The sequence below is a fragment of the Pituophis catenifer genome, unplaced genomic scaffold, assembly GCF_029215685.1.
Source record: "Pituophis catenifer annectens isolate HBS135680 unplaced genomic scaffold, rPitCat1.0.hap2 SCAF_4, whole genome shotgun sequence".
Lineage (NCBI taxonomy): Eukaryota > Metazoa > Chordata > Lepidosauria > Squamata > Colubridae > Pituophis > Pituophis catenifer.
In genome coordinates, this window is record NW_027256884.1 from 71862022 (window position 1) to 71878981 (window position 16960).

Consider the following 16960-nt stretch of genomic DNA (forward strand, 5'->3'; position numbering starts at 1 on the left):
TGATACCTACTAGCCTAGGGTCCCACTGAGTGCTATCTTTGAGCTTTTTTTGTGAACATTTTGATTAAATTTTGGTTATAATGCTGGAATAGATCATCGGATCTTTGTCTAGCCTCCTTCATTTATCTGAGTTTAGGACTGGCATATAAAAAATATCCCTATAGGTGGTATGTGAACTCAAGGATTTCTCAATGTCGGCCACCTCAGTCATCTGTCAATGAAACTTCCCTTGTAGGTCTTGTCTTGCCGTGGCACTTCCTCTGCTTGATCTTCCTTCCATGTTTGCTGCTGCCACCTCAGGCATTCTTTAAACCACTCAACTTTTAGTATCATCATACTGATGTACTCTTGGATACTCTGGATTACTGAACATCCAGAGCAGTAGCTTTGACACTCACCATATTCTCACCTCTTCAGGACCTGTCTTCCCCTTTGGTGATCCTTGGATCTTGCTGTTTTCCTTGCCTCCTCATTATGATTCCCATGTGACTGGGATACCAAAACACTATATGTCTGCTATGTGATCCACTGTTAGTTCTGCCCCATCACTTTTATCTACCTTTCCTTTCCTTAATACCATCTGGCCACACTTCTCTAGTCCAAATAACATGCCAATTTATTGTAGATCTGTGTCAGGTGGATTTTATCTATGTCGAAGAGGGCAGTGTGATTATCTGAGGGGTATAAATCTATGCAAAAAAGCAGTGAGCACAGTGCATCACTTTGGTATATGCTGCATGTGATGGCCAGTTGCGCAAGCTGTCTTCAGTTGAATTCTAGTACTGTCTTCCACTGTCCTATTGCATTCTTAGCATCTTTACTTTTTGGCACATTGAATTTTCTTTTCTGGATAGGTTTACTAGATATGTATGAGTTAGGTTTCAAACAGGATTTGATTTGATAAGTTGGAGATATGAGATTTAAAGACAAACTCATTTAATTTGAGCTGTATCATATTTTGCTTTTTTTTTTTTTATTTGATTTATATGCCGCCCTTCTCCGGAGACTCAGGGCGGCTTACAATGTGCTAAGCAATAGCCTTCATCCTTTTGTATATTTATACAAAGTCAGCTTATTGCCCCCACAACTGGGTTCTCAATTTACCTACCTTAGAAAGGATGGAAGGCTGAGTAAACCTTGAGCCTGGCGAGACTCAAACCTGCAGTAATTGCAGGCAGCTGGTCTTAATAACAGGGTGCTTTAGACCACTGTACTACCAAGGCTCGTGGCGGGGCAGGAGGCTCTGTGGCGCACCAGGGCCATCGCTGTGAGATGGGGGGGTAGACCTGCCCCAGGCACCCCACATCGGCTTACCTCAGGGCCCCTGTAGCCAGGCCATCCACACCCTGACACCTGCCTCGTCTTGCAGCCATGGCACCAACACACCACTCAGCCTCCTGCTCCATTGTGGCCACGAGCAAGCAGAAAAAGTGGGCCAGCGACCACATGGGCTCCTGCCACACATGGGTGCTGCTGCTGCTACTGTGAGGCAGTTGTTGGGGCATGGATGGCCTGGGTGCGAGGGCCCTGAGGTAAGTCAGTGCAGGGCACGTGGGGCAACTTAACCACCACCTCACCTTATGGCTGCAGCACCGTGAGCAACCAGACGGAATGGCTGGCTGCGCAGGCTCTTAAGTAGGGCTTATTTTGGAGGTAGGTCTTAAATTAAGTGCACACATGAAATATGCTAGGGATTATTTTTGGGATAGTTCTTATTTTCGGGGAAACTATTAAAAGCAAGTAAGTACTAACTTTACATTTAATGTTATATTTCTTGTGCATGGCAATTATGCGGTTTATGACTACTTTGTTTATCACTTGAATATTCTGAAACAACTGTTAGGCAAGAGAACTACATGTCTCCCTGCAAATAGCCACATAATGAGTAATGTGCTGCACTTCATCCTTGTGAGGAATAGGAATACCCCAAATGTTTTGAATTCAATCTGGTTTACATGCTTTGTTTTTTAAATGCCTTTTATTCAAGAACATTTGCTCCTTTTTCCTCCCAATCGTTTAGGGATATGTAAAGAACATATTCAAAATTACTTGTTTCCAAATGAATGAAAGACACTATCTTGAATATGAAATACTCTGTGTTGAATGAGAAAGTTTCTGAATTTTAAATTGGGATTTTCAAATTGATTCAACCCTTACCATGCCTCCTTGCACACCCTCACTCACTCTCACGGCACCACCCTTGTGCATCTTCCCCAGTAGCCTCCCTTGAACCCTCCTTGAGCCTTGCTGTACCTCCCTTGCATCCTTGCAACTGTACATAATGTACTATCAATTTACGGTTCTCATTTAGCAATTATTACATATTAGGTATAAATTAAAATTATGTAGATGATTCAATATTTTTGTATAATTGCAAAAATAAATGTACTTAGCTGGTTCAAAGAATGGAATAGAAAGGTTCCTATATAGTATTTGCATTAGAGAGAAATGAATCCATTTTCTGTCTTTTTAAAATATGTTCTGATATAAAGTTGGGTAATTTCAGTGAGTATGTAATTCATTGGGGTTGTTTTTTCTCAGCCCAAGGCATTAATGGCTGAAGTTTACTTTGAAGATCTAAATAGTGAGAACAATTCAGACATTAGCCTGTACAGTGAAATTGCCTGTGAAGGAGAATATTTAGTTACTGTATATAGTTCTCTCTGAGAAGTCCTCTTTTCAGTTCTTGTGTTTCCCTGCCTAATTTAAAGCTGCTTGGTTGAAAGATATAGAAGAAAGGAAACCAAACAAATAAGTTATTGCGGTGACATACCTGTATGTGTTTTTTTTGTACATAGTAAGGTCCATTTATCCATAATAGTGTAATAGCAGAGAGTAAAATATAGCATCAATTCAGACATTATCCATATCATTATTAGAAAGATCAATTATAGTTACGAAATGACAAATAAGACTAAGAGGACATGAATTGAAATGTTTTTATTCAATATATTTATCTTTATATTAATTATGATTAGCTAAAATGTACAAATTTGGGAATCATGAAGGTAGGAGAGCTAAGAAGATAGCATGTGAGATCGCAGATGTCCATTATTTAAATGTACTTTTTCCAGTACCATAATTTATTTACAGTTTAGGTCACTTGGCTTGTACTTTTTAGCAGAGCTGTGAGTGAGTCACAGAATAAGAATAAAATGAGGCAAACAATGATAATAATTTAAACATACTTTCAGGAGGTTTTTGTAGGAGAAGGAGTGGCAGAACCTGGGGGTGGAGTCAAGATTAATCAGCCAAAAAGTTTCTCTGTAGCCACAAATGGATTAAGTCCAACCCCTCCTGAATTCCATTTACCTTTATCTAGTGCCAAAGTAGTGTTAACCATTTGTTGAGTAGATTTCTATGCATAGGCATCAGTAGTAATAAGTCAGTTTAATTGGACCTAAACCTATGTCCTGGCCTTTTGCTGCTGATAGTTTTTATGATATTGTTCATTGAAGTTTTTCCCCTTTGAAATTTCCATTCATCTAATGGAAAATGTACATTTGTTACAATTCATAATTTGCAAATGTGTTCTCAAACTATGAGATCAAAAAGTAAATAATATTGATGGGAGCTTTCTTCCTGAATAAATAATGCTATAGCTTTTTTCTTTACTTAATAGCAAAGAAAAAAAAATATTCACTTGTAAATTTAGACCACCATGTATTGCTCCAAATGAGCTTCTTATAATTTGTATCTTATTGATCAAATGATGATTGAATTCAGTTTTAGTTAGAGAAATTTGATAGCTGAGATTTTTTGGTCAGACACCTATAAAATTTTCTTACTGCTTCTGGCTTGTTTTAGTTGGTCAGAAGAGATTTGCTGTATTAAGCAAGGGGCTTTAAATATCTTCCTTCTAGAAATACTCCCAAGTTGCTTTTAAAATGACATATTCTGGCCATTAGCATGAATTAATTGTTAAAATTATGTTAAAGTTAATTTTAAATTTTTATTTTTTATTACATAATAACAAGGTTGATTATTTATTTTTATTTATTTTTGCGATTTATATGCTGCCATTCTCCCGAAGGACTCAGGACGGCTGAGTATACATATATATGTATACTAACTTTAAACTTAATTTCTAAAATTAATCAATATCTCTTACCATCTAGAGGAGGTTTTCTATGTATTGTAGTATTCATATACCAATCTTAACAAATATAATGTTGATTTGCATATGATGAAAATTAACTGATATAGTTTGCCCAGTAGGTTTGCTCTAGTATGTCTACTAGGCTTTGGCTTTTAATTGAACTTGTTTAAACATTAATTGAACGCTTGTTTCAATGTTAATATTGGTATGATTTTTTTACTTAACATTATTTAAGACAGAGGTGGCAAAGACTAAAATTTGAGTTCTTTTTTTCTGGTCAAAATTTGCCGGAGCAGTTTGACAACTATGAAACTTAACAAAAAATAAATTTACTGGGTGGCCTACATTTCGGAGAGGCTTCTCCCTCCAGTGGCCCTGTGTGGACTCTGCCAGGCCCTTGATATTGTTTGGAGTGATGTGAGAACTTGGCTCCTATTGTGACTTAACTACTTCCTGGTTCCTGATGGCATTTTCTTGCAAAAGTGGTGAGAGGTTCTGTTGGCCCTATTTCATTTTATAGAGCACCTGACTTGGTTAGCAGATTATCAGCAACCAACAATTGTGGCCAGTGTTATTCTGATTCCATACTCAGGCATGAATCCTGACTGAAGGAGTTCACATAATTTACATTTTTAGAGCATTCTGTAATAAACCCCACAACATTCTCAATCATTTTCTCCACTTTAGCGGTAATATTGAGTTCATATGGTAGTGCCAATTTGGTTTAGGGAGATAGTGGTTCCTTGAGGCGCCATAGTATTGCAGTGGTGGTCCTCTTTTTGGGGGTGGTTCCAGTTGATGTTGTCAAGAGTAAGAAGTCAAACCCAGAGCCCCCTTCCTGGGATGCCTCAGGGCTTGATACGCTCAACCTTTATGTTTAACATCTATATAAAACCATTGGGAAAGTCATTCGTCAGTTTGAGATCTGGTATCATCACTATGTGCAATTGTATATCTTCTATCAGTGTTTAGGCTGGGCAGGTCTGGAGGAGAAGAAGCATACTCAGGGTCAACCCTGGCAAGGCCAGATAGCCGTGGGTATTCAGCAGCCCTGAAATTTCAATCCTGGATGAAGGGCTACTTGAAGAGCAAATAGCAGTTGTGGCCAAGAAAGCCGTGCATTGAGCCATCTAGGACACTTTTAATGTGCAATCATCTCACATTATAGTGTTACAGGGTGCTCTGAGTGAGGTTGCTCTTGAATACCAGAAGTTAAAACTGGTTCAGGCTGCAACAGCACAGACATATGTCTCAATGAACCCAAATAATTTGCTTACCATTTGGCTTCTGGGTGCACATCAGAATGCTAGTTGCCATTTATAAAGCTGCTCATGGCATAGAACTATTTATCTGAGTGACTGTCTACACTAGTTTCCGCCTGTCCTGTACAATTAGATGGAATGGATGCCTTTGGGGTCCTATTTATTGAACAATGCCCTTTGTTGGGACCATTTTCCTACAATAGAAATTTGCCTCCTTCCTCGAAGTTGTAAGGTTCCCACCCTGAAAATCCTTGAAATTTCCCTGGGGGTTTGGATAGGCATTGAATCCCCTTTTAGGGTTCAGTTTGTAAACATGAATGTTTTTTACTGGACATACACTGATTTTTGCTTGTTTTTATTATTCTGACTATTTTTAATGCTGTATGTCACCCAGGATCTTGGGTGGGAGTTGGGAGGTCTTCTAAATTTAATAAATAGATTGATAGATACATTTTAAAATTAAAATAAATAATTCCCATGTTACACTTCATCAGTACATCTATTTTGCAGTATTTCAGATGCAAGATGAAAAACAGGTTTCAAAGACTACTCAAGAATTACTTTGTAGGCTAAATATGTCCTCTAGGCCAGTGATGGTGAATCTTTTAGACACTGAGTGCCCAAACTGCGCGTGCGCGCATGCCCAAATTAAAAGGTGTGTCTGTGTGAACGTGCATGTGCACGGACATTCATGAATGTGCATGGACATGCATGAACGTGCATGGGCATGTGTGAAGGTGCGTGTGTGTGGACATGTGTGAATGTGCACGTACATGAATGCGTGTGCGCAACCGTGTGCGTGGACATGCATGCACATGCACGGACATGCACACATGTGCAGCAGAGACCTAAAGATCAGCTGGCTGGTGGGAGGTGGGGCATCCCAACACTGGTTGGTTCTTCTTTCGTGAGCTTCTGTTTCGTCATTTGCAGGGAAACAGAAGCTCATGAAAGAAACGCCACGAAGATCTGACCTGGGGCGACGGTGCGTGTTCCAGCAGAGGGCTCTACATGCCACCTCTGGCACACGTGCCATAGGTTTGCCATGACGGCTCTAGGCCATATGGTTGTTCTCACCAGATTTAAGAAACTTAAATTTGCTATTTACAATAGCAAAAAAACAAAAACAAAACAAAATCTGATGGGAACAGATCCCTCTTTTAACAGCTGGATGGAGTTTTAGTTATTATATATAAAGATGTCTTCAATACCTGTGCACATCAGTGTAGCTTTTTAGCATTCATACAGAAGCGGTTGCCATTACCTTCCAAAATATTTTTTGAGCTTTCTTGTCTAGCTAGCTATAACCTGGGATTTTTTGATAGTATTTCATCAATCTACTGATCAAATTTACATTTGTGTGGTTTCAGAACAAAATTGGTTATGTACTACTACTGCCTGTTGAGGCGCACATGTGCACAAACTTTTTAGAAGAATCTCTCCCTTATCAATGCTCAATGTAAAAACCAGACAATTACATTTCTGCTTCTTCTTACCAAAGCAATATACTTCAGTTTATTTTCAAGGGTAAGGTAATTGGTAATTATAGAAATTAAATCTGGACATTCAAATTCCTAACCTTCAGCTATGGTGAGATGATTCAGAAAACTAAGACATAGGTTTGACTATAGTTTAGTGTAATTACAGATGTAGACTGGTGAATTTTTTATCTTTAATCTGATGATTGTATTAGAAATACTTTTTTCAGCATTGAAGTATTTTTGTCAAATGTAATACTTGATTTCACTTTCAAGATAGGCAGCATGTTTTTCATATTGAAAATTTGTCATACAATATTCAGTTTAGTGTTCATAAAGCAAATAGATGATAGAGCAGTACAAGGAGTTCACATTTTAATCTGTGCAGTAATGCTTCTTCAGGCTTTTGCTTCTTTGCTTTTCACAGGATGTAACTCTTGATATTGCCAACTTATTTTCAAGCCTAGGTCCCACTTTTTTAATACAAAGGATTGATATCTACAGCATTTCCCCCCATTTTCCATATATTTATGGAAAAATCACCTTTATGCTTTTAATCAAATATAAGATGCATGCAACAAGATACTATTATTATTATTATTATTATTATTATTATTATTATTATTACTACTACTACTACTACTACTACTACTACTACTACTATTATTATTACTATTATTGCTGTTCAGTGCTCAGAATAAATTTGACCAAAAAGCATACTTAATTCTAATGTACGTGCATTGAAAACTTTCTGTGGAAGGAGTTTGATTCAAGGAAAGACAAAGAGTAGGTTAAAGACTAAAAGTGCATTTCAGGTTCATGGATCTGACGCTAGTATATTTAAAAATCAATTTTTCTAGTCTCATAAAATATATTATGCCAGAACTATGTGGTATTTAATGCTAAAATAAGATTTACTCTTTCATTTATAATTTCTGTTACAGCAGAATTGTTCTTATAGACAAGTGACTAATACCTTAATGTATTAAACTAAACTATCATCTTAATATTTAATAATTATTGAAATATATGATATGATTAGGTTATATTATTCAGAGTGAAAATTATACATGTAGCAGGGCAGAATAATATTTAATTTTAAAATGAAAATTAAACAATTGTATCATCATAGCAGTAAAATAAGGACATATGCATTTCCCTAAAAGAAAAACTAATATTATGTAAGATGACAAAATATGGGATTGCTTCTTAGCTTTGCAACAAAAGTCAATATGTTATCAATAGAGTATATTTATAAAGAATATATCCTTTTTTTTCCAGGCTGTTGGCTGCTATGAATCGTTAATATTAAAAGCAGAAGGAAAAGTTGAATCAGATTTCTTTTGCCAGTTAGGTCACTTCAACCTTTTATTGGAAGATTATCCAAAAGGTAAGTCTATTATAATTTATTTTAGTATTTTTCCCCTCAGAATCCTAGATCAGTACTACATATATAATACAATACTTACATTTTTTCCCTTTTTTAGAGAGGCAACATTATACAAAATGCATAGAAAAGCAATAACAAGGAAAAGAAATTAAAGGCAGGAGGTAAAATAAAACCCAACCAAATTCATTTTAAACCAATTCCATTCATTGTTCCTCTCTACATCTTTCTATCCATGCAAACCATTCTTGCTTCCATTATGTCCATTTACATACTAACTTTTGTTCTTCAAACTTTTCTGATAATCCCCTCAACTCCTTCTAACCACAACTTTCTCAGTCTTTCATTTCCTCTGAACTCATTTCCTCTTCATTTATTTTTAGTGATTAGTTATTCCTTATATTTGTATAGTCAAATAACCTTATTTCTTTTGTACTGGTCATTCGTTGTTTTCAGTCTCCATTTGTTCATATCTAGTCATTGATATTCTCGATCTTTAATCTGTTCCTTTCTGTATTTCTCTTGACATATCTAAGTCCCTGTTAATCAAGTGGGCAGAAACATAATCCATTTTTGTTTGTTTAAACATCCATTCCTTGCCATAGACTATGTAGCATCAACTACATTTCTAGCAGCATTTGCACATTTTACATTTTTTCCATTCATTTTATGATTTAAAAATTCAACTAAGCAAATTTATCTATTTCCTCTAATTTTTGTCATTTATGTATAACTTGCAATACTTAGTAGCTTTTTTTTTCAAATACATATTCCTCACTCTATCATACAGTCTAATACAGGTAATCCCTGGGTTACGAGTGTTCCCTTAGCGAATGTTCGAAGTTACGCGATCAGTGCCCCATAGCGTTTCCAAACAAGGCCTGAAGCTACGAATCTTGCAGCACCACAGCAGTTGTTCGCCCTTACGAACAACCGCAGAGGTTCTGCAACATTTGTCCTGCACCTTGCCGGCCAAAATGGAGCTTCTGAGGGGTGGATCTGCCCCATTTGGGCCTCCAGAGGCCTCGCCCAGCATCTTGCTGGCCAAAATGGAGCTTCTGAGAGGTGGATCTACCCCTCAGAAGCCCCGTTCAACTGTCCAGAAGCCTCCCCCGGCCTGTTGCAGGCTGAAATGGAGCCTCCGGGGCCCAGATCCGAGCCTCCTGGGGCTGGATCCGATTCTCCCAGGCTCCATTTGGCCCTCTGCGGCCCTCCCCCAGCCTGTTGCAGGCCAAAATGGAACCTCTAGGGTCCAGATCTGAGCCTCCCGGGGCCGGATCCAGTCTTCCAAGGCTCCATTCGACCCTCCACCAGACCGTTGTAGGCCGAAATGGAGTTTCGGCCCCATTTTGGCCTGTAACAGGCTGGGGGAGGCCTACAGAGGGCTGAATGGAGCCTTGGAGGGCCAGATTCACCCCTCAGAAGCTCCATTTTGGCCATGTTAGGCAAGGCATGTAGAGGCCCAAACGGAACTGCAGAGAGTGCATGAGGCTGGAGAGGAGACTGCTTGCTAGATCTTCACAAGGTAAGTGACCCGGTGTGGCAGGTTGTGGGCAATATGAGGTATTTCAGTGGGTCAGGGAGGCCTTAGGTGGTCTTAGGCAGGTGGCCTGTTCCATCGGTAGGCCCCTTATGGCCTTCCCCATCCTGAAATACCTCATGCGCACGTAATGAGCCTCATTTTTTATTAGCAAATGTGTGGGCAAAGGCAGGAGTGATCCCGTTCAAGGTATGAGATTCACACCCTCAAATCCTTGGGTTATGAATGGAATGGGCAGGCTTCATTACATTCGTAACTCAAGGACTACCTGTACTTGATGCAAATTATATGAGTTTTTAAACAACAACCTATTGTCTATATGCAGAATTATATGTATTTTTATATGCCCAATAAGCATATTTCTAATGTTACCATGGGCATTCCTTACATATAAATACATTGAACCAGTCAAGGACAGATTGTTACCAGCACTCCTTCATTCCAGCAATCATTTCTCCTTTCACATTGCCTCTTTTCCTTTGTTTATTTCCACCCCAAAGATTGATTTCTGATATTACCCAAAATGCTATGTCTCAAATTCAGAATCTCTCATCATCACTGTTTCATCACCCTAAGACCAACGAACAATCAGATCAGTCATGTTTTTAGGTATATTCCTTTTTAAAGCATATACTCACAAAAATCACATGCTCGAATCTTTGAATGACTAATCACTCTTTGTATATTCCATTCATATCACTTAAGGAAAATAATTTTTCTTTCAAGATTGCACTCATTTAGAAATTTTTCCTCAAGCCCATCTCTTTTTTTTTTATTGTATTTTTATTGTTAAAGAATAACAGAAAAAAGAAAAAAAATACAAAAATCAATAGTAAAGAAAAAAAAAAAAATTCCCAACGTGCTATACAAATGGAAGTTTTAGGAAATTAAAGTCTTCAATTCTTCCAGAAATCTCTTTAATAAGGTACTGGTGCTGATTCATCCAATCTCCCAAGTGCAAAGTCCACAAATGGTTGCCAAGTGTTCCAAAAAACATTCTCTTTATATATACCACTTCTAATTTTAATATCACAAGTCAATTTATCATTTAATGCAAATTTCCATGTTTCATTATACCATTCTTCTAATTTTAAGTCAACATTTAATTTCTAATATCTAGCAATTATAATTCTCCCCATTATAACTAAAATCCTCACCAATTCTCTTTCTCCAATTGTTAATGTTGTTTCATTCAATATTAATAATAATATGGTTTCCGATTTCAATTTGACCCTCTTCTTAATCATTTCAAATATTTCATTTTCTATCCTAGGCCAAAAAAGTTCAACCCCATTACATTTACACCACATATGAACATATGTCCCAAGTTCCACTTTACATCTCCAACACATTTTATCCACTTTATTATCCATTTGAAAAAGTCTTATTATACCACTTCCAAATAACTTTATAATTATGGTCTTTAATCCTTATTGATAATGTCCTCATTATTCTGCTAACCCAGTTCATATTCCAATTTTGATTAGAAATTTCGATACCCAGTTCTTTTACCCAATTCTTTTTCATTACCATTTGTGAATTATTATCAAAGTTAATAATTTTATAAATTTTACTAACTAAACCCTTTGGCCCAATTTCATCTTTTATTATTCGAGATGTCAAATTTTCAAATTCCGTTTCCTTTCTACTCTCATCATTCCTTTCTTTACATTTCCTATTCCATTTATTCATTTGAATTCTTTCGAACCAATTAATGTTTAATTTTCCATAAATTTCCTCTTTCCTCATTTCATTTTCTGTAAATTTCAACCATTCACTAATTGTTTCCACTTTCTCTTCTATTATAATCCTCTCTCTGTTACTATTTAATTTCATTGGGCAATTCTCTTTCAGTTTACCTAAATACAATACGTCTGGTATTAATTTTTTTGCTACTCTATCCCAATTTTTAGTCAGACTATTTAACCAATAATTACAAATTTTAACCTTACCTTTAAAATGTTCCAAAAACCATTTGTAACCAAACTTCTTTATTTCCTTTATTTCCAAACTACCCCATAGTTTAACGTCTCCTTTTAAAATTTTTACTACTGTTCTTACATTAAATGCTCTATAATAGTTTAATAAATTTGGAATTCCTAAACCACCTTGTTTTTGGTTCTGATACCATATTTGCTTAATCAGTCTTGATTTTTTATCTCCATTACAAAATTTATCTAATTTTTTTTGATATACTTCAATATCCTTCTCAGTTAAAAAAATCGGAAGCATCTCGAATAAAAAGTTAAATTTAGGAAGTAACATCATTTTACATATAGCTACTCTACCAAACCAAGATAACTTTAGTTTTTATATTTCCCAATTTTCTCTTCAATTTTTTTTATTACTATGTCATAGTTTAGTTTCTTTAAATTTTTAATTTTAAGTGAAAGTATAATATCTAAATATCTTAAATTATCCTTTATCCTAATTCCAAATTGATTTTGTAATTTTTCTAATTTGTTTTCCCTATCAATTTCCATTAATAATTCTGATTTTGCCCAATTTACTTTCAAACCAGTCATATCTTCAAATTCTTCCAAATGTATTTGAACTCTTTTTATATCATTTGTAATATTATTTAAAATGACAAGAGTGTCATCTGCATATAAATTAACTTTGAATCCTCTCCAATCAAAGTTGTTAAAATTTCCATTGCTAATAAGAATAGGGTTGGAGACAGGGGACAACCCTGTCTCGTCCCTGCTTCCAATTTTATGTCTTGTGTAAATATACCATTTACCTTCACTCTTGCCGTACCCCTCTGATACAATTTAGAAATAATATGAATAAATTTATTACCAAATCCTAATGCAGAAATCATTTCTTTTATAGTATCCCATTGTATAGAATCAAAGGCTTTAAAAATATCCAAGGCAAGAATACCTATCTTGTCACCATTATTTTCAGCAATATCAATAACATTTAATACTCTTCTAACTAAATCACACATATAACGCCCTTTAACAAAACCTACTTGATTGTGGTTTATATATTTATCTACAAAATTATTCAATCTATTTCCTACAATTGCAGTAAATATCTTAGCATCTTGATTAATCAAGGAAATGGGCCGATAGGATTCAATTTTTTCTAAATCTTTACCTGGTTTCGGGATTAAGGATATAATTGTTCTATTCCAGGACATGGGAATATTGCCTCCATGTAATATCTTATTATACAATTTCTGTAGTTTTGGGATCAAAGTTTCTTTAAACTCTTTATAAAATTCTGCTGGTAGCCCATCCTCACCTGGAGATTTTCCAAGTTTTAGCTTCTGAATCACATCTTTAATTTCCTCAGAGGTAATATCCTTTTCCATTTTTTCTTTATATTTATTATCAATTTTCTTCTAACCATATTTTTCTAAAAAAAATTTTAATTTACAATTATCAATTTCTTTTTTGAGGTATAATTCTTGAAAAAACTTTTTGACAATTTCATATTTCTCTAATTTTTTATAACATCTCTTACCTTTTTCATCTATTAGGACACCTATTTCTCTTTTTTCTTTTTTATCTTTCGCCATTCTTGCTAATAATTTTGAATTTTTATTACCATATTCAAAAAATTCTCTTTTTAAATAGCTTAATTTTTTTTTAACTATTTCTGTATCTTCCGCTATTTGTTTATTTTTCAATTTTATAAGTTCCTCCCATAATTTCCTATCCTTAGTCACTAAAAATCTATTTTCCAGCTCTTTTATCAATTTCTTCTTTTTCTCTATTTTTACTTTATAATTCTTATACTTTCTACTTGATAATTTAATGCTTTCTCCTCTAAAAATTGCTTTCATTGTGTCCCAAACTATTCCATAATTAACTTCCCCATTATCATTCAAATCCCAATTTTCTTCCCATTTCTTAAGAATACAATTCTTATCTTCCTCGTTTTTATACAATTTTTCATCATATCTCCAACAATTTTCTTTTTTTTCCAGAAACATATCTAATTCTAGTAACAATTCTGCGTGGTCAGAGTCTCTAAATATTCCAACATCCATATTATCCACGTTATCCATCAAATTCTTGGATACAAAAATATAGTCAATTCTTGAATATGAATTAAATACCTTTGAGTAAAAAGTATACATTCTTTCATTACCTTTAATCTCCCTCCAAACATCTACTACACCATTTTGCAACATCCAATTATCAAGTATCCCCATTTTTCTTATTCCACCATAGCGGGTAGGGTTGGTACTATCCATCTGGTTTCTAATTAAATTAAAATCACCAGCAATAATTACCTTCCCTACCCTTTCAATTTGCAACAAATCGGTAATCTTATTCAAAAAATCTTTTTGATTCACATTTGATACATATAAATTAACTAATGTTATATTTTCCTCGTTAATACATCCTGTTATTATCAAATATCGTCCATCGATATCCGCTATTACTTTGTTTTTCTCAAATTGGACTTTATTTGATATTAATGTTGCAACACCTCTAGATTTTGAGGACCCAAAAGCTTTTTCATAAACCTGCATCCCTTTTAAATACATCCTGTTTATATCCTCAGATTTCTGATGAGTTTCTTGCAAAAAAAGTATGTCAGGAGAATCTCTTTTAATCTTAAATTTTAAACATCTTCTCTTAATCTGATTCCCAGTACCTTTGACATTCCAAGTCATTACCTTAATTACCCCCATTAATATTTTTAATTTTAACTATTCCCTCTTTTTCTTTTCCGTGACTCAAAACCCAGACAAATATATATAAACAACACATAACATAAAAAAATAATAAAAAAATAATAATAATGTAAAACATGCAAACAACATAAAACAAAAACTAACATAACACACAACCACATAAAATCTTCATCTCCCGCCGTCTTCATTAAAACACGCCTCGTTTCCAAGAGTGGGGGAGAGGGGACCCCGTCCATCAGCCGGGTCGTCTCTTCATTGGCATAATTCTGGTTTCAATTGAACAATTACAAGTTCTTCATCCCCGCACTCGGGCTCATCTTCCCTTTTATGTTCAGAATCCAATGTAATCATCCTTTCCACTCCTTCACCAGTAACATCTCGACTTTTCTTCTGTACCTCCGCCAAGGATGGAGAAATATCTTTCATTGGTTTTCTTTTCCTCTTTGGTTTTGGACCTAAACCTCCGACCGCCCCTCCTTCTTCCTCTGGTGTTGATGTATATACTTCAATTCCACCCATTTTGAGTAATTGTGATCTTAATTCACTTTGTTCTTCCTCTTTTTCCAAAAAGCCAAGCTCATGGAGATATTGAACCACATCCGTTTCTATTGTAAATATATGCATTCTATTTTTATAGAAAAATTTCATTCGCTGTGGTGGTCTCCAATTATACTTAATACCTCTATCTCTTAATATTTTAGTAATTGGCTTCAAATAATATCTCCACGATCTTTCCTCTTTGAAAGACTTGGACCTGTTTTCCCTCAAGCCTCAAACCCATCTCTGGTTCTTTCATAACTAGCAACTATTGCCAACATATGAATGTAGAGAACAAGTTAGATGAGACTATTCATGCTTTTTGATATACATTTTAATAGTTTCATATATAGTTAAACCTATATCTTATCTATGCTTATGTTATTTTATGTAAATTAGATTTCCTAATCTAAAAACTACCTCTGAAATCTCTCAATCTGCTACTAATTAGAAAATACTGGATTGTCATTTGAATAATGCTGTCAATAATTCTGCTTTCTACTTTTGGAATTATATTGATAGGAGGGCCATAAAATATCCATTACATCTTGTATTGCTTTTTGGTTCTCACTGTTAACTAAAAATGATAATTTCAGAAAATAATCAGATTAGAGAAGTCTATCTGGAGACTATATATTTCTTTTAAATTAAGTCTTTGAAGAAAGTAATTAAGGGCCAGATTAAGAAGATCAACACTAAATTCTTATAACCTACCAGTTTGTTTTTATTTCAAGTACATTCATTATGAAAAATGTCATCTTGAAATACAATTGTATATGTGCATAAGCAGTCTTGTTTACAAATGGTATTTATTTAATTAACCATTCCAAGTATACTGTATAATCTATAATATTGATACTTGGTGTAGTAATATGAATACTTAGGTAACATTTCTGTATACAGGGAAAGAAGAAAATCATGTTGCTCCATTATTGAGAAAATCTAGGTACTCTACTCTAGACAAATAAATGGAGTGTGCATTTTTATATACAGGTAGTTCTTGATTTACCGTAGTTCATTTAGCGATCGTTCAAAGTTATAATGGCACTTAAAAAAGTGAATTATGACAATTTTTCACTACTTACGACCATTGCAACAGTTCGGTGGTCATTTGATCAAAATTCAGACAGTTGGCAACTGACTCATATTTATGATGGTTGCAGTGTCCTGGGGTGATGTGATCATCTTTTGTGACCTTCTGATAAGCTTAACTGCTACTAGCTTACAACTGCAGTGATTCACTTTCATTTAACAACTGTGGCAGCAAAGATCATTAAATGGGGCTTGAAATCTCTCGCTTAGCAACAGAAATTTTGGGTTCAACTGTGATCATAAGTCAAAGATTACATGTATTTACTGAATTCGAACAATGTAGCTAAATACAGTAGTGAATTTAGTATTGAAACATATCTTTGTTATTGTGCTAATATTTTATGCTAATGCAAAGATAATTTTAATCAATTTTCTTTAATTTTACACACTGGCAATACATTCAAATGTATGGTATATCCGTTACTAATAATAATTTCTTTTGAAGTTGAGCTTGAATGATTTGATCCTTGTTAGACTGGAAGCAAAGCAACTATCTCAACATACGGTGTTTTTACATTATTGGGCAACTCTCTTAGCAATGGAGAGGGGCATTCTATTTGCTTTTTAGATTACATGCTTTTTAGTTTCAGTATTGAGGTTGTTTAAGCACCAGGATTGGTCTAATTGAGTAAACTTTCTTGCTATTTCCTCTTCTATTTATATAGAAAGATTTTAGGGAAAAAAGGCAAATACTGTTTTTCCTTCTTCTGCTCTATTATATATCAATTATGTACCCAAGTTTGGAGTTGGGTGGCATCCTTGAATCTGATTTGTTTATGATGTCCAACAATAAGTTTAAGATTTCAATAAAATGTCATCTGGGAAAATAGATTCCTACTAGAATACCTAGCCTTTTTTTTTTACAATATACATGGAAATCAGTGGAACTGTTTAAAATAATTAAGACT

At 34.9% G+C, this 16960-nt stretch overlaps 1 protein-coding gene across 6 annotated transcripts in view; it reads left to right on the top strand.

The window, feature by feature from the left end:
* Positions 1–16960, top strand: part of KDM6A (lysine demethylase 6A) — a 288042-nt gene that overhangs the window by 38971 nt on the left and 232111 nt on the right. For all 6 annotated transcript variants that reach the window (XM_070944238.1, XM_070944240.1, XM_070944242.1 and 3 more), the window contains exon 3: positions 8121–8229. In XM_070944238.1, coding sequence (XP_070800339.1) covers positions 8121–8229 — 109 coding nt within the window. The remainder of the gene's footprint in view (positions 1–8120; positions 8230–16960) is intronic.